The following is an 18255-nucleotide window of genomic DNA, read 5'->3' on the forward strand; positions in this document are numbered from 1 at the left end:
ATCTGACACGTTGAATTGAAACCTCTTTGAGGATCTTACAGATAATTTTTTTAAATGATGCTTTAGCAACAAAATGAAATAGATTTTATTTGGTAGCAACAATGTGACCTGAATAAAATCATGTGTTGTTCATTGATTCCACTTGGTGTGAATGTTCTTACACAAACTAATGCACTTGCATTTTCTTGGGGAGTATTACATACAAGAACCATACCTTTCTTCATAAAAACTCAGTTTTAAGATACATTTGGGGCACATAAACAGGGAAAGACTGTAGACATAATAAGATGTCACAAGACATTTATAAAGTTTACCAAGGACTAACAGAGTCAAATGTCCTCCAGTAGTTTCAGACCATTGAACTCACTTTCTACATAAGCCAGCCTGCAGGATTATTTGGCAATACTGGGTGAGAAATGGGAATGCTATTATCCAGGGATAAACTAAATGTTTAAATCTACTACTATTCACACTAAATCCTGGATTCCTACCTTCACATATTCCAGCGTTGGGTCTAGAAGATGAGGATCCCTAAAAGAGAAAAGAGAAATATGAGAAGGAGGAAGATGTGCCAACATTAGTTCATTCTGTTATGTAAATTCATAAGCAAGGGCCCCAACTTCTCAGATATACACACAAGGCATCGGATGGTATGATACCATGACCTCAGTCTGGAAACCTTGGAACAGGAGGCTGTTTTGTGTGTGGCAATTTGAGGTTCACTCGAGCATCAACTAGCCTCCGAGTCTGGAGCAAAGTCGGGCACCCGTGGCTCATACTTGTTATCTAGTGACTCAGGAGGCTGAGATTTGAGGACCCAAGTTCACAGCCAGTCCAGGCAGGAAAGTCTCCTCCAAAAAGCCAGAAGTGGAGCTATGGCTCAAGTGGTAGAGCACCAGGCTGAAACAAGAAAGCTAAGGGACAACACCCAGGCCCTGAGTTCAAGCCCCAGTACATGTTCACACATGTATGCATGCACATACAGAGCTTGGAGCAAAAAGCTGGTGGGGGCGAGTAAGTTTGATGCCATTCTGACCATAAGAAAATGGAGGCTCAGGCAGGTGGGCAGCTGCCAAGGTTGCCCAGCCTGGGGATGAGGGGCAGAAGGGAGCCTCACATCTGCATCTGAACTGTGTCATTCTCTTCCCCCCACAGAATGCCACCTACCCATTCCCTTCAATGTCTCCTCTCCAACCAGAATAGTACAGGAAGATCAAGTGGACATAATTGGCAGCCGGGGGCAGAGAAGGGTGACTGGACAGGAACTGGGAATGTCTAAGACTCTAGAAGAGGAGGGGAGACACGAGGTCTCCCCCATAACAAGAACAGACAGCTGCTTCGTCCCCCCCCCGAAGGTAGGGAGGCTCAAACCCAAACTCCCCATAGAGATGATATCACTTTAGGGCCCAGGGCTTTCAGCTTTAAGGCCAAATTCTCTTTTTGAATTACTTTTTAAAATAATTTTCTTTTTTGATTATGTAGTACCAAGGAATCGAACCCAGGGCCTCATGCATGCTAGGCAAACACTCTACCACTGAGCCACCTTCCCAGCCAAGGTCAGAGGCTCTTAAAGGGGCAGTTTCTTAGCCTCTCTCCTTGGTGACAGAAAGGGCTTGTCAGAAGGTGAGGATCCCACTGCCAAGCAGCCCCCAAAGTCAGTGAACCCAACCTCAGATCACTGCTGAGACCTCTTCTCTGGCTATGGGATGACTGCAAGAACTGCAAACAAGAAGAGCAAAGTCACTTCCCCTGGGGTCCAAGGAGTCCTTGCCTCATGGTGGAAATGGATCTAAGCTCAAGCTTTCTTCCCACTGATCCATTAAGTTGGAACTGCACATAGCACGCATGTGTGGGGTAAGTTGGTGTCCAGGATACCCCTTGTATGCAAAAGTGTCGAAAGATCAGGTCTGATATGTGACCTTTGTTGAACCAAAGGAACCATGAAGGGCCGAAGCTCGCAGTGCTTGCGTGCACTGGCATCAAGACATCCCGAGTCTGCCCGTCGTGTCCGTGCTGGTCTCCTCCTCTCCAAAGATCCGGAGAGTTCTCCACCTCAGGCCTTCCTTCCCTGAAGAACCCAGTCTATGACTGAACATCTGGTCTGCAGCATTCTGCCTGGGCTGCTTCCCTTGTAAGTGCTTCAAACCTTGGTTTCTGTACTACATTAACATTTTAGGTTTATAGGCCCCCAACTGCAGAAAAAATGTTAGATCCCTTCAAATGTGGGTTTCATCTTCTGCCCGTTTGTATGTACATTTCATTTGATTTTTTGAACTCATGGCCTCATGCTTACTAAGCAGATTGCTCTATCACGTGAGCCAGGCCTCCTGTCTTTACATTTGTTTATGATTATTATAGAGGTGATGTATAGAGGGGTTACAGTTATTTCTTTTTGGACAATGTCACCTCTTCTCTTGCTCTCTCCCAGTTGTTTCCTCCCATTCCCACCCACAAGTTGGATAATTCATTTGAACATAGTGTTTAGTGGGTACCATTGCTGCATTTGTTCACCCTCTGTCTCTCCATTTCTGTGTCCCCCTTTATACTCCCAAAGATTGATGAAGGAAAAAAAAACCACTAAAACCTATTATTTCCATTTCCTGGAGTCCTGTCCTTCTAAAAATTACCTCAGTTATTTTTCAGGAAAGGTTTCATGTTTATGACTAGGACAAGTTTTGGACTTTAATCCTCCCGTTTATACTTCCCATGAAGCTGAGATGACAGGTATGTGTCACCACACCTAGCTTTTTCTGTTGAGAGATGTCTCACCAACTTTTTGTTAGGGCTGACCTTGTCCCTCGATCCTCCCAATCTCTGCCTCCCCAGCAGCAGGGATTACAGGCCTGAACCACTGCACCAGGCCTCACCAGACATTGTTAAACCAACATTACTTTCTCTTAACTATGAGAGTACAGAGGCGAGGACTGTGGTGATGTAGCTTCAGGGTAGCGGCACCACCTGGCTTTGCACCCACCACCACCATCTGTACCCACTGTCACTTTTGTACCATCCCTGCAAATGTCAGCACAGTGAAAAGGCAAACTACCCCCTCTTAGTGAAAAATGGGTTAGTCAGTGGAGACCAGCGGTAATGGTTCCAGGTTAGCTAGAGCTGGAAACACTGTATTTTGAAGAGCAAGCCAGGCATAGTGACACATACCTGTGAACTGCAGCTGCACAGGACATGGAAGTAGAAGAATGGGCTGAGACCAGCACTGGCAACAGCACCAGCCTCTATCAGAAAAACAAACTGAAGCAAAGAGGGCTCCAAGTGAGGCTCAAGTGATAGGAAGCCTGCCTACCCCTCGCAAGGCCCTAAGTTCAAGTCCTGGTACTACCAAAAGAAAGGAATAAGACAACTTGGGAGCCTTCTCGCCATGGTTCCCATAGTGCTTATCACTTTTTCCTAACCTTTCACTAATTACTAGTCGACACATAGGATTTGGTCCAACGCTGCTTGCTTTTGCCTTTCAAAATCTTTCTTGCCGATCCATGAGTCACAATACATCTGCAGTAGTTACTATTTCCTTGCCATTGTGAACTGGTTCTTGCTCTACTTTCTTCTTTTCTTTTTCGACAAGCTCTCCCTACGGAGCCCAGGCTGGCCTCAAACCTGAGATCCTCCTGCCTCTGCCTCCTGAGTGCTAGGCAAACAGGCGTGTGTCACCTGGTGTACTTAATAATACTTTCAACATCTATGGCACGTTACAGAACCCTGTCTGCACCCAGCAGGGTGAGAAAATGTTCCCAGACTCTTAAGAATCAAGCACAAACTGGACAAATGCCATGGAAAAAACATTCTGAGGCTGAGACCAAAGCAATCTCCAAACTCTCCGATGAAGCTCAAAACAATCAATCACCAAACCTTCAGATGGAGCCTGCACAGCTTCCTCTGACAGACTTTCAGTATCCCTGAGTTTCAATATCCTACTGCATCCCCAGTTGCCCTCAGCCTATGGTTTCTATGGAAAGGTCTTCAGCACAAAAAGCATCTCTAACAAATGCCTTGAAAGTTCATTCTCAACGTGACCAGCCAGTACCATGCACCAGTTTTCTCAAAGACAAGAATTCATCTGTTTAATATAATCAACTCTTCTAAAGCCTTGCTGCGCATATGATCATCATAGAGCTAAAGATCTCCAGGTCTCAAGTGAAAAAGAGAAGAGATAAACTGGTTGCCAGCAATGCTAGCTATGCAGGTGCGAGGCTATCTGAGGAGGAAGGTTGAAAGTCAGCCCAGCAGAAAAGACCATGAGACTCTTTCTTTTCATTTTTTAGTTGCAGGGTTTAAACTCAGGGCATGGGCTCTGTCCCTGAGCTCTTTTGCTCAAGGTTAATGCGCTACCTTTGAGCCACAGTGCCACTTCTGGTTTTTGAGTGGTTAATTGGAATAAGAGTTTCCTGGGCTTTCCTACCTGTCTGGCTTTGAACTGTGATCCTCAGATCTCAGTCTCCTGAGTAGCTAGGATTACAGACATAAGCCACTGGTGCCCGGTGCCCAGCTTCACCTCTGGTTTTTGAGTGGGTAATTGGAGATAAAAGTCTCACAGGGACTTTTTTTTTCCTTTTTTTTGGGGGGGGGGGTTTGGTCATGGGGCCTGAACTCTGGGCCTGGGTGCTGTCCCTCAGCTCTTCAGCTCAAGGCTAGCGCTCTACCTCTTGAGCCACAATGCCACTTCCGGCTTTTTTCTTATGTGGTGCTGAGGAATCGAACCCAGAGCCTCGAGCATGCAAGGCAAGTGCTCTACCACTGAGCCACCTTCCCAGCCCTCACAGGGACTTTTCTGCCTGGGCTGGTTTTGAACCTCCATCCTCAAATCTCAACCTCCTGAATAGCTAGGATTACAGGCATGAGTCACACGTGCGCGGCTGACTCTTCATTTCTAATTAACCACCCAAAAGCTCTGGCCTTCCTCCCATTCCCTACAAAAGGTGGAGGGAGAACAAATCTCCCAAACTGTCACCCCAGCCTCAGTGTCTGGGGGGAGATCTTGGCATGGAGCCCGAGTCTACACTTGCATTCCTGGACGAACCGTGAGGTGCTCACTCTCACAGTGACCAAAGAAGAAACCCCAGTGCCTGCTTGGACCATCGGAGGACATAGCTGGATTTTCCTCCTTTTATTCAGCCAAAAAACCTTGAGAGCTGAGCAAGGGAAGGAACTCAGGGCCTTCTTGGTCCTGTCCCCAATTGAATGCAGGCCTGTCCATTCTGTTCTGAGAGACGAATGGAACTGCTCACCCAGCCCAGTGCCAGGGTTCAAGGGTGCCCCATCTCCCCCTGTGTGGCAGGGCATGAAGAAGCACCCCACACCAAGTCAGCCCACCACAAATCCCCAAGCTTTAAAAACCAAGGCCCTTGGGGCTGGGAAGGTGGCTCAGTGGTAGAGAGCTTGCCTTGCATGCATGAGGCCCTGGGTTCGATTCCTCAGCTCCACATAAGCAAAATGAAAAAAGCCGGAAGTGGCGCTGTGGCTCAAGTGGTAGAGCCTTGAGCTGAAGAGCTGAGGGACAGTGCCTAGGCCCAGAGTTCAGGCCCCTTGACCGACCGGAGGCCCCCACCCCCACCCCAAAACAACAACAACAAAAAACAAAAAACCAAGGCCCTGAGCTAAATCTTAATATTTAAATGGTGGAAGGCTCTGTCTGCCCTTCTCTCAGGCAGCTACTCCATCCGGGCATCTTCTCCCCAAATAAACAGCCCACCAGGTGAGCCCGAGGCAATGCCTCTGGCCCAGAACCCTGCCTCTAGCTTGAAGCAGAATATCCAATTAGTCAGACAAGACTGCAGCTCACCCGCCTCCAGCTGCACACTGGCATTCTCCAAGAGAGATCAGTAGAAAACACAGAAGCCTGTCAATATAAAAAGAAGCATTTTTTTCTTTTAATCATATTTATTTTTGGCTTTGGCCAATTGGGACTCCTCACCCCGTAAGACATGGCGTGGGCACCTCTGTTTACAATCAGATTTGGTAGTAGGCGCCTGGGTGGGGAGAAGGCTTCTGTGGGGGAGAAGGACCCTGTGGGGGAGAGGGCCTCTGGAGGGTGGGGGGAGGTGGGTCTTCTGCCTTGCCATAACTGGTCAGTGGGGTGAAATTTGATTCTTAGCTTTTAAATTTATTCAGTTTTTTTTCTGTGTATATTCCAGTGAAGTCATTCTTTCCTGTGTCCTACTTATTCAAGTTCAAATCTTAGGAACTTACAAGTCATGGAGATGATGTTTACTGTTTAGTTTCTCATCAATAAACAAATGGATGATGTCTTTCCCTCTTAAAAGGACACTTGACCTGGAAGTGCCCACCATTTTGAGGTGTGAGATTCTCCTCCACAGCAAGAGTTCAGTAATATATATACCCTCTTTTCTGGGTGGTTGGACTATAGATGGAGATGATGTTGTCTATGTCTGTCTTGAATGATTACTTCTTTAATTTAATTATATAATAAATCACAGGCCAACAGTATTGTCAAACAAATGTCTTTTGGGATATAACTACAACAAAAAATTAATCATTTGCTGGGCATCACTGGCTCATATCTATAATTCTAGCTACTCAGAAAGCTGAGATCGGAGGATTGCAGTTCAAAGCTAGCCTGGGCAGGAAAGTCCATAAGATGTTTTTCTGTTAGTGTTGCTCCTGGGGCTTGAACTCAGGGCCTGGGCATTATCCCTGAGGTGTTTTTCTCCAGGCTAGTGTTCTCCCACTTGAGTCACAGTTCCACTTCCAGCTTTTTTGTGACTAACTGGAAAAAAGAGGCTCATGAACCTTTCCAGCCTGGGCTAGTTTTGAACCATGACCCTCAGAGGATCTCAGACCCCTAGCCAGGATTATGGGCATGGCCACGACTGAGCCACGATACTCTTATCTCCAATAAACTACTCAAACAAACCCAAAACCAAAACCAAAAACAGCCTGATGTGGAGCTGTGGCTCAAATAGTAGAGTGTAAGTCTTGTGCAAAAACCAGCTCATAACAGTGCCCTGACCATGAATTCAAGCCTCAGGACTGGCAGAAAAAAAACAGAAAGGAGGAGGAAGAGAAGGAGAAGTAAAGAAAGAAAAGGAGGTAGGAAAGAAAGAAAAGAAGGATGGAAGCTGGGCATCGGTGCTCATACCTGTAATCCTAGCTACTCAGAAAGCTGATATCTGAAGATCACGGTTCAAAGCTAGATGGGGCAGGAAAAGCCGTGAGACTCTGATCTCCAATAAAACCACTCAGAAAACTGGAAGTGGGGGCTGGGAAGGTGGCTCAGTGGTAGAACGCTTGACTTGCATGCCTGAGGCCCTGGGTTCGATTCCTCAGCACCACATAAGCGAAAAGAAAAATGCCGGAAGTGGCGCTGTGGCTCAAGTGGTAGAGCGCTAGACTTGAGCTGAAGAGCTGAGGGATAGCGCCCAGGCCCAGAGTTCAAGCCCCACGACCGGACACAAAAAAAAAAAAGAAAGAAAGAAAGAAAGAAAACTGGAAGTGGCACTGTGGCTCAAGTGGTAGAGCACTTGCTATGAGCTGAGGAGCTGAGGGACAGTGCCCAGGCCCAGAGCTCAAGCCCACGACCAACAAAAAAAAAGGAAGGATAAGAGGAAGAAGAAGGAGGAGGAGGAGGAGGAGGAAGGGAAAAAGAGAAAAAGGAAAAAGAAAAAGCAACTCTCCATGGGGCAGTGAGCACAGGAGCCTAGCCAGGCGACCTGGAGGCAGAAAGACCAAAGGGAAGCACACTGGCAGGCGGTGGATGGACCGCAGTGTCAGACAGAGGGTAACAGGGGGATGGGGTACAGACTTGAGAAACTTATCTAAGAATCGGTCAGTCTTGATAAATGACTGGCTTCGTGGGTGACAGGGATGAGAGATAAGAAGATTTGCACACTCCTTCCCCAGGGAGCAGGGTAGACAGTGCCTGATCCCCACTAGATCTCAGTGTGTTTGTTCAGTGAATCAGTGCACACCTTTGTCACAGACACTACCCTTAAACTCTTGGGATCTGAATAGACAAGATTCCATGTCCTTACCGCCATTTCCCATGCTGGCAGGGCCCCAACATGGCTGCCGCTCAGCTACTGGTGACTCGGATGTGCTCTCTGACCTCTCAGCTGCTGTTACTTTAAACTTTAAAGAAGGTTGTTCTCAACCTTCAAACTGAACTCAGAGCATTTCCCATAGAACACAAGGAAACAGGGCAAACATGTAAGGCATTCCTATACACCCACAAAAACACTTAACTCATAAAGGAAAAGCTGAAACAACAAAACCAGGTAGCTGTGCAAATACTGGCCAAGAGAGTTGCACAGAGTCATTTGCCTTCCTTACCTCTACCCTGGAGAGCTGCCAGGGTTCAGGGTCTCTCTTCCTTGGACCAGATGCTTCCTGAGGACAGGGCTACTTCTGTTTTGCTCATCTCTGTACCAAGTCTTTAGGCTACTACCAGCCACAAAGTGCACAGAGCCAATGAATAGATGAGCAAGGAGAAGAATGGACAAATGAATATAAGCCACCCTAAACCCCTCTTGTGTTACATCTATAGAATTCAGGTAAGGCTTCACAAGTTCAAAATTGCTAAGGGACTTGCATTTGCTCAATATGGTAAACCAGAGCATCTCAACACTAAATGACAGCCCAGGCACGTGGCTCAGTGGTAGAGCGCTTGCCTTGCAATGCATGAGGCCCTGGGTTCGATTCCTCAGCACCACATAAGCAAAAAGAAAAAGCTGGAAGTGGCTCTGTGGCTCAAGTGGTAGCGCGCTAGCCTTGAGCTGAAGAGCTAAGGGACAGCGCCCAGGCCCAGAGTTCAGGCCCCACAACTGGACCCAAAAAAAAAAAAGATCTGAGGATCACAGGTCAAAGCCAGCCCAGGCAGGAATCAGGGAGACTTGTCTTCAACACACACACACACAGGAATCAGGGAGACTTGTCTTCAACACACACACACACACACACACACGTGCGCGTGCACACGTGCTGCTCCCCCTGAAGCCCTATGTAGTGACACACACACACACACGCGCGCGCGCGCGCGCGCGCACATGTGCTGCTCCCCCTGAAGCCCTATGTAGTGCCTGAGCCATCAAAGTGAGCCCCCAACCCCCGTGAGAAGAGAAGAAATATGCCACAAAACAAAACACACTCCAGCTCAGGAAACCAAGAATTAAACTTATTATCCCTAGATGCTAAGAAGACTCAAATTCATATTACCCACTTTGAAAAGTCCAAAACTGGGCAGTTATAATTGGTAGTGCTCATTAGAAGGGAACAATGTGAATGTCTCATAGGGAACAATTTTCCAACAGAATACTATTCAGTATATTCACAAATGTCACTAAATATAAATTCTCTACAAGAAATAACCATCTACACCCTGGTTAAGAAAGCCAGCTAACAATGGAGAGTCACAATAGCAATAGACTGAAAATTTCCAGAGCTCCAGATAAGAAAATTATCAGATATAGGCTATCCAACAACAATGTCTGATATGTTTTAAGAAAAGGTGAAATCAAAAGTGATAAGAGTAGACATGTTAGCTACAAAAATAACATACTAGGAAGTGGAGCTGTGGGTCAAGTGGTAGAGTGTCAGTTTTGAGCAGAAAAAAACAAAGTGAGATAGGGAAAGTCTTGAGTTAAAGCCCCAGTTCTGGGAGGAAAAATTTTTTTTTTAAATAACATATGCTAATAGCTAGAAATTTTAAAAAATAAAGCTTGGTGTGGTGACATATGCTTGTAATCCCAGTTTTGAGTTCAAGGGCAGCCTGAGTATTTACGTAGCACAACTTTGTCTCAAAGGAAAGAAAATTATATTCAATGAAAATATAAAACTCAGTGTCTATGTTAAGTAACAGATTAGATATGACTGCAGAAAATATTTATGAATTTAAACCAAAATTGCTAATTACACACAATGTAGTACAAAGAGAAAATGCAATGGAAATATGAAAGAGAAGCTGCATATAGAATAAGAAGTCACGGGCTGGGAAGGTGGCTCAGTGGTAGAGTGCTTGCCTTGCGTGCATGAGGCCCTGGGTTCGATTCCTCAGCACCACATAAGCAGAAAAAGCTGGAAGTGGCACTGTGGCTCAAGTAGTAGAGCACTAGCCTTGAGCTGAAGAGCTGAGGGACAGCGCAGCTGAGGGACAGGTGCAGAGTTCAGGCCCCACAACTGGGGGGGAAGAAAGAAAGAGAGTGAGAGAGAGAAAGAAAGAGAAATAAAGAAAGAAAAGAAAGAATAAAAAGAAAGAAAGAAAAAGAATAAGAAATCCCAAGTCCACTTAGCTGGTGTTCTGGGAGAACTGATTATTTTTAAAAGTGGGGGAGGAAGTAAGAGTTAAAGAATAATGTCAGAAGTCTTCAGAATGAATGAAAGGGAGCTATTAATCCTCAAATTCAGGCTCCTCAGTAGATCTCATGCAGTATAAACGAACAGTAAATCCTTAGACACACTATAATGAAATTATAGCTCACCAAAGACAAATAGAAGATCATGAAAACAGTTGAAGAACAAAGAAAAGTTAGAGCAATGACAAGACAGACAGATTTTCATAAACCAAAAGAGACAGTTCTCAACATTTTGTACCCAGCAAAACTATCAAGTGAATAAAGGCATGATGGAATCCACATACACACCCCTCAAATTTGGTAAATATATAGCTAATTTCAACTTGGCACAAGATGCATATTTAATTTGTAAAATTTTAGAAAAGGACAAATTACCACCTTATGCCCATGAGAATGGTTACCAGTAAAACCCAGAATATAACAAACAGTTGGTGAGGCTGTGGAGGATCGGAGCCTTTGTACTCTGTTGGCTGGAATATATAAAAAGGTGCAGTTGCTATGAAAAACATGATGGCAGTTCCTTAAAAAAAAAGTGAAATTAGCCAGGCATAGTGGTATATGCCTGTAATCCCAGCTACTTAGGAGGCTGAGGCAGGAGGAGTGCTTGTCAAGCCTAGGACTTCAAAGACAGTGTGTGTAGTACAACCAGGGGGAAAAAAGGCAAATAAAGTGAAATCACTAGCAATTCCACTGCCAATGTTATACCTAAAAGAACTGGAAGTAAGGTCTCAAAGAGACATTTGAATATTTTTGTTCATAGAATTATTTTTGAAAGCTTCCAAAATTAGACACAGCTGGGCACCAGAGGCTCATGCCTGTAATCAGGAAGCTGAGAGCTGAGGATCATGGTTTGAAACCAGCCTACACAGGAAGTCTGTGAGACTCATCTTCAATTAACTGCTAAAAAGCAGGAAGTGGTGCTGTGGCTCAAGTGATAGAGTGCTAGCCTTGAGCACAAAAGCTCAGGGACAGTACCCAGGACCTGAGTTCAAGCCCCATGACTGGCCAAAAAAAAGCCCACGGTTAAACATAATCCAAGTATCTATCAATGGATGAACGGATCAGTAAAATGTGACCTATATGCACAATAAATATAATTACCTTTATAAAGGAAGAAGATCCTGACACATGCTCCAAACATGGGCAAATCCTGAAGTAAAAGAAGCAAGCTACAGAAGAACGGTATATGATCCTGCTTATGTGAGGTTGGTAAGGAAGTCAGATTCACGGAGACAGAAAGGGCTGTTGGATTGTAAAAGATGACCTGTTTTGCAAGAATCAGAGTTCTGTAAATTGGTTTCACAACAATGTCAATGTACTTATTAACACTACTGAACTGTATACTTAAAAACGGCTTAGATGAAATAAGCCAGGCATGGAGACATATACTAAATGATCTCACTCATAAGCGGGATCTAAAAAAGGTCATTGTGAGAGTAGGTTTTGAATCTGGAGAGGGAGCGAGCTAGCTAGGGAGGGAGGGAAGGAAGGAGGGAGGGAGGGAGGGAGAGAGGGAGGGAGAGAGGTGGGGAAAGAAGGTGTTTGTTTTGGTGTAAGTTTTCTGGGGGGTTTTTGGTAGTAACTGTGAACTAAGGATCTGGCATTTGCTAGGGAGATGTTCTACCTCAGAGCCAAGCCTCCAGCACTGTTTTGCACTGGTTATTTTGTAAATGGGTGTCAATTTTTGCCCAGGCTTGCCCCTGGACCTCTATCCTGACTTAGTGCTTCCCATCATAGCTGGATTGACAGATATGTGCCATTATGCAGGCTTTTTTCTATTGAGATGAGGTTTCACAAACTGATTTTTGTTTGTGTGGGCTAGCCTAGAACCATGATCCTCCTGATTTTGGCTTTTTAAGTAGCTGGGGTTATAGGCATGAGCCACGTGCCCAGCTAGTATAGATAATGTTTGCTTTTTTTTTTTTTTTTTTGGTGAAGTAATACAAAGGTATTTTTTAAAGAAACCATTCAATGAACAGTAGAGAGTATTTTCAAAAAGATAATTTAAGTGGGCACCAGTGGCTCATTCCTGTAATCCTAGCTACTCAGGAGGCTGAGATCTAATGATCACAGTTCAAAGCCAGCCCAAGCATGGAAGTCTGTGAGACTCTTATCCCCAATTAATCACCAAAAAGCTAGAAGGAGAGTTGTGGCTCTTGTGGAAGAGCACCACCCTTGAGGGGAAAAAAAAAAAAAATTCCTCAGGGAACATCACCCAGGCTCTGAGTACAAAATCCAGAACCAGCAAATAAATAAATAGACAGATACAATTTAAAATAAGATAGTAAAGAAAAGCCATAGCCACACACACACACACACACACACACACAAATAGTACAGAATTACAGGTTAAGAGGCAGGTAAAAACCTCATTGTATACTCAACAAAATAATTGTAACTAGTTTAAATTCACAAGACATGTTTTCAAAATACAGGATAAAGTACAAGACCCAGTTAAAGCTGTATTTTGAAGGCAATGTATAAAGAAAGTCTGGAAATCACAGTTCAACTGAAGATAACAGAACATACCAAGAAAATAGAAAAATGGAGAGACAAATGAATGGAAATGAAATAAGAAAATAATGATGTCAGAAGCTTTTTTCTCCAGCAGGTCTTAACAGAATAAACCTCTAACAGGTATGATCTGGATGACTGCGCATGAAACACTACAAAAAAAGGAAAATGGCAGAGGAACAGGTAAGAGAGTACAATGACAAACTACTAAAATAAGAAAATTAAAGGCAGGTGTGGTAGCATATGTCTGTAATCCCAACACTTAGTGAGGCGGAGACAAGAGGATCCTGAGTTCAAGGCCAGTGTGAGTTACATAGCAAGATCTTTTCTCAAAACTGTAGCTAGAGGAATGCTTACAGCACACACCAGGCTCTGGGATCCATCCCTACAATCTTAGAGTGGGGAGGAGGGGAAGGGAGTGATAATTAATTAAAACATAAAACTCAAACATAGAACACTTGATGCAAAAAAATGTCAAAGCTTAGGGAAGATGAGCAAATTTGGAGAAAAATACCTAAACAGTCTCAGAAAATAAAACCAGTCTCATCATTTAAAAAAAAATTTTTTTTTTGAAACCAAGAGCCAGTGGTGGCTCATGACTGTAATCCTAGCTACTCAGGAGACTGAGATCTGAGGGTCGCAGTTTGAAGCCATCCCAAGCAGAAAAGTCCCCGTGAGACTCGTATTTCCAATTAAGCACTCAAAAACCAGAAGTGGAGCTGTGGCTCAAAGTGGTAGAGCACACTAGCCTTGAATAGAAGAGGTCAAGGACAGTACCCAGTCCCTGAGTTCAAGCTCTATAACCAACAACAAAAAAAAAAAGGAGAAGAAGAAGAAGAAGGAAGAGACAACAGTAGGTTTTAAATCTATTTAAGATTTTGCATTTACTGGAGCTGGGTCCCAGTGGCTCACGCCCGTAATCTTAGCTACTCAGGAGGCTGAGATCTGAGGATCGCAGTTCAAAGCCAGCCCGGGCATGAAAGTCCATGAAACTCTTATCTCCAATAAGCCCCAGAAAACTGGAAGTGGCGCTGTGGCTCAAGTGGTAGAGCACTAGCCTTGAACTGAAGAACTTAGGGACAGCACCCAGGCCCAGAATTCAGGCCCCATGACAAAAAAAAAAAAGATTTTACATTTACTGGGCAATAGTCCTCTTATTATAATAGGATATTTTATATATCATTATATATAATTTAAACTATAATCATATCCCATTAGATAAGATTCATGCCATTAATGCCACTCTATCATTCTTACTTCACTTGTTCTTTAGATAACATCTATGATCCTAAGATCTCGTCCCTCTTACCAGCCTTGACACCTCCTTCACTTCAACAAGTGCAAACCATTTGGAATTCTCTAAATCGGCAGTCCTGGAGGCCCCATCTCACATCATTCCTACCTCCTGAGAAGCAGCTGAACACCCCTTCCTCCAAATGACAAAACTCTGACAGTAGCTCACTGCAGGTGAGCCTGCAGTGTGTTCTAGGTCTCTCCTTACTAGACTATGAAATCCTTGAGAACAGAGTCTTTATTTCATTCACAGTGGCCTTTCTAGGACACAGTTGCTTAATAAATGCTGGTTTGTAGCGCTGGAGCATGGCTCAAGTGGCAGACCACCTGCCTACAAGGTATCAGCCCTGAATTCAAACTCTAGTAATACAAAACACAACAAAACCATTTGTTTCAATAGATGCTGTGCGTGTGTGTCCCCTCCACTGGGCAAAAATACTACATCTTGGCAGACAATGATGGCTCAACACCTATATTCCTAGCTACTCAGGAGGATGAGATCTGAGGATTGCCATTTGAAGCCAGCCCAGGCAGGAAAGTCTGTGAGACTCTTCAATTAGCCACCTTCAAAAAGCCAGAAGTGGTGGGGCTGTAGTTCAAGTGGTAGAATTGTGCCAGCCTTGAGCAAATACAATGCCCAGGCTCTGTGTTCAAGCTCCAGAACCAACACACATAGACAGATACATACATACATACTATACATACTACACACACACACACACACACAAGCACGCATGCGCACACACATACGGTGGGGTATTTAGATCTAAAGTCCTTGGTTACTTCAAAAGGAATGTAGCTTTAAAGGCAAAGACTACCACACTTACAGACACGAAACTTACAAAATTATTCTTGTATCATTACCTTGCAAACGGAATGAGAAGACATTCGTTCTTCCACATATTTATCTTGTTTGGTCAAGTATTCCCTTGCAATTATCAAGATTAAAGTTAGTGCTTTTGTTTGCCTGTTTTCCTTGCAGGCTTACCCCATGATTTGGGAAGCACCTAGTCATGAGTTCAGAAGAATGTCAGGTGTAATCTTTAATGACTAACCCACAGAGAGGCTCCACAGCTCTGGGGGAATAAGCTTTCCGCTCCTGCTGTTGGAGCTAAAGCAATTCTCCAGCTGTGATCTGGGCATGTGTGACCCCCACCTTTGGTCTGGGTAGTAAATTTCAATGAATTCTCCTAAAAGCACATTAGCTACTCTGACAACCATAGCATGCCACTGACTTATTCTGAGGCTGCTGCTGCTACTCAAGTCCTAGATTTTTTATGTATGTATGTATGTATTGCTATTAAACCAAAGTCTATTATTTCTATGTAATTAATGTTTGTACTTCAGAGCAAGTCTTTATAAGTTTTTTCTGCATAAATTTTATTTCAAAATACTAAGATATTTGTTGTTGTTGTTTGACCAGTACTGAGTGAGATTTGAACTCAGAATCTCAAGCTCTCATGTGGTTTTCTTTCACATGGTTGGAACTATACTATTTGAACCAAGCTTCCAGTTGGGCTTTTTGCTGGGTAGAAATAAAGTCTCACAGACATTCCTGTCTGGCTAGCTTTGAACTGTGCTCCTCCAGGTCCCAGACTCCTGAGTAGGTAGGATTATAAGCATGAGCCACTAGTGTGGTTGGTTTCAAGATCTTTCTCTTGTATGTCAAGTCTTGTGATTTTGACAAGATTCATGTCATACAGCTATATGATCTAAAATTTCTTAGAATGAGGCTGAGAAAACAGTCTCCATCAGGCTACTCTCAAGACACTAGCAAGTCTGAATCTCTGTTATACCACCTTCTCTTTAAAAGAAATTAAAGTATTTATTCACCTGTATCTTTCCAGTAGCTGATATCCAGTATTCATCAACAATGGCAAAGCTGGCTTCATGATCTGACCCTCGATCTTTGCTGAGACTTCACTTATTGATAACATTAGGGCCTTCTTCAAAAACTGTTTGATTTATTTATTTGTTCGTTTATTTATTTATTTTTTGGTTGAAGAGCTTAAACTCAGGGCCTGGCCACTGTCCCTGAGTTCTTTTGCTCAAAGCTAGCACTCTATTACTCTGAGCCACAGACCCATTTCCAATTTTCTTTCTTTATTGTAAAGGTGATAAACAGGGGTGTTACAGTTACATAAGGTAATGAATAGATTTCTTTTTAAACACTGTTCATTTCAAACATAGTGTCTAGTGAGTATCATTGTTGCATTAGTTCATCCTTTGTCCTGCTCTTTCTGTGATTCCCTTTCCCTTCCATGGATCAGGTAAGCTTATATACAAGACAAAGCATACAGAAAACTAAAATGGAAAGAAAAAGAGAACTGCATACAGGACGTAATAAGAACCTCTCGTTTCCAATTCTTGGAGTTCATTTTGCCCCTCAATAGATGAATGGATCAAGTAGATATGGTATAGATACACAATGGAATTCCGTGCTTCCATCAGAAAGAATGACATTGCCCCATTTGTTAGGAAATGGAAAGACCTGGAAAAAAATTATATTAAGTGAAGCAAGCCAGGCCCAAAGACATATAGGTTTCATAGTTTCTCTCATTTGTAATAATTAGAATGTCTATGATATTCTTAGCAGGGATCACACTAGCTTAATTGCTAAGTGCACAGGACCATATATAATGAAGCATAACAAAATGAACTTCATCTCCAGTTTTCTGATGGTTAGCTGGAAATTAAGAGTCTCATGGACTTTCCAACCGAGGCTGGCTTTGAATCACAATCCTCAGATCTCAGCCTCCTGAATAGCTGAGATTGCAGGCATGAGTCACCAGTGCCTGGCACATTAGGGTCTCTTGTCACAGCTTCATCTACTCCAGGACAGTAATTCTTTCCAATCAGACAAGTCATTTCCTGGATAGAAAAAGCACAAGACAAGCAGACACCCAGCTAGGGGAGGATATTTTCTCACATCCTCTTCTCTGGTCTTCCTCTTCTCAACTTGACTTCTGAAAGCCTTTTTTGTTGCCCTGGGCATTTTTTTCTCAGTCCTCTGTTCACAAAGCACTGTTTTCTGTTACAGCCCAGAGCTATCCTCTAATGTGGTCCTTGGTCACCTGACCTGACATTATCCCGGTCTTTAAGGTTAGAGCAGCCCAGGGGAGGCTGGGACCTGAGGGAAGGACAATCTACAAAGTATCACATGTGATCACCAAGCCAGGGAGAAAAAAAGAAATGTGTTAAGTGGCTAAGGCCAGAGGTCAAGAAGACTCATCAAATTGTAGGATTAATATAAAGAAGTTAAGTCACTAATAGAGAAGGTGAAAAATAGAGGTGCTTTGCAGATGGTTGGAAATGGCTGTTGCTTTCTCCTAGGACCACAGGCTCCTTACATGACAAAGACATGAAGGCCTGGCATGCAAGGGATGCTTAATTTTACATATGAATGAGTGAAAATAAACAAATGAATGTGATAAACAGCCTTGGTTTTCCATTCCACAGGAGGTGTCTGGCAAATCCCTGTCTTCAGGCCGGAAATGAAGAGCCATAGCCCAACCTTCTGAACCTTTCTTCTTACCTTATAGATGAGACTACATTTGATTGTAAGGATCTGGGTGATTCTCAACTCCTGCTTTCCCTCTGCAAGCCAACTCCCATTCTGATGAGTCATCAGTTTCTAACTAATCTTCACAGCAACTCCTGACGATGTGTTCATGCAAAGCAATTACAATCTCTTTCTAGATGGTTCCCCCAGTCATATTACAACACTACCATTTAAATATTCTGCATGCCCACACCAGAATGGGTGTCACAGGAATCCAAACATTGACACAAAGTGGTCCTAGTTTGATTTTTAAAAAGACAGAAATAAATAAATAAAATCCAGGCACGGGTTAATCTGTGCTCAGCAGACTTCTAGTGACGACATTAAGCTGAAGGCCACCGCTGAACTCTTCACTTGGCGGCTATCGAGCTGAATAGAGGAAGAACAAGAGCCACTGTATCAAGGCCAGTGTGTCTCTTGGCAGGCACCGAGGATCTAGCATGAAGGAATCAGCAGGCTGCAGGCTGCTAAGCCCTGACACACACAGCACTTTTGATCAAAGCAGAGGGTTTGTTTGCCTGCTGTCTATCTGTCCTTCCTCAGCTCCCATCGACCCTGGCCCCCCCC

The 18255-nt window shown here is 43.8% G+C and overlaps 1 protein-coding gene across 1 annotated transcript in view; it reads right to left on the bottom strand.

Moving 5' to 3' along the window:
• Positions 1–452: 452 nt before the first annotated feature.
• Positions 453–18255, bottom strand: part of LOC105987088 (breast cancer anti-estrogen resistance protein 3-like) — a 30275-nt gene continuing 12472 nt past the window's right edge. Inside the window, exon 2 of the mRNA XM_013018244.1 lies at positions 453–531. Within this exon, the coding sequence (XP_012873698.1) occupies positions 468–531 (64 nt within the window). The 3' untranslated portion in view covers positions 453–467. The remainder of the gene's footprint in view (positions 532–18255) is intronic.

This window comes from Dipodomys ordii, unplaced genomic scaffold (assembly GCF_000151885.1).
Source record: "Dipodomys ordii isolate 6190 unplaced genomic scaffold, Dord_2.0 Scaffold39, whole genome shotgun sequence".
In the NCBI taxonomy this organism is placed as follows: Eukaryota; Metazoa; Chordata; class Mammalia; order Rodentia; family Heteromyidae; genus Dipodomys; species Dipodomys ordii.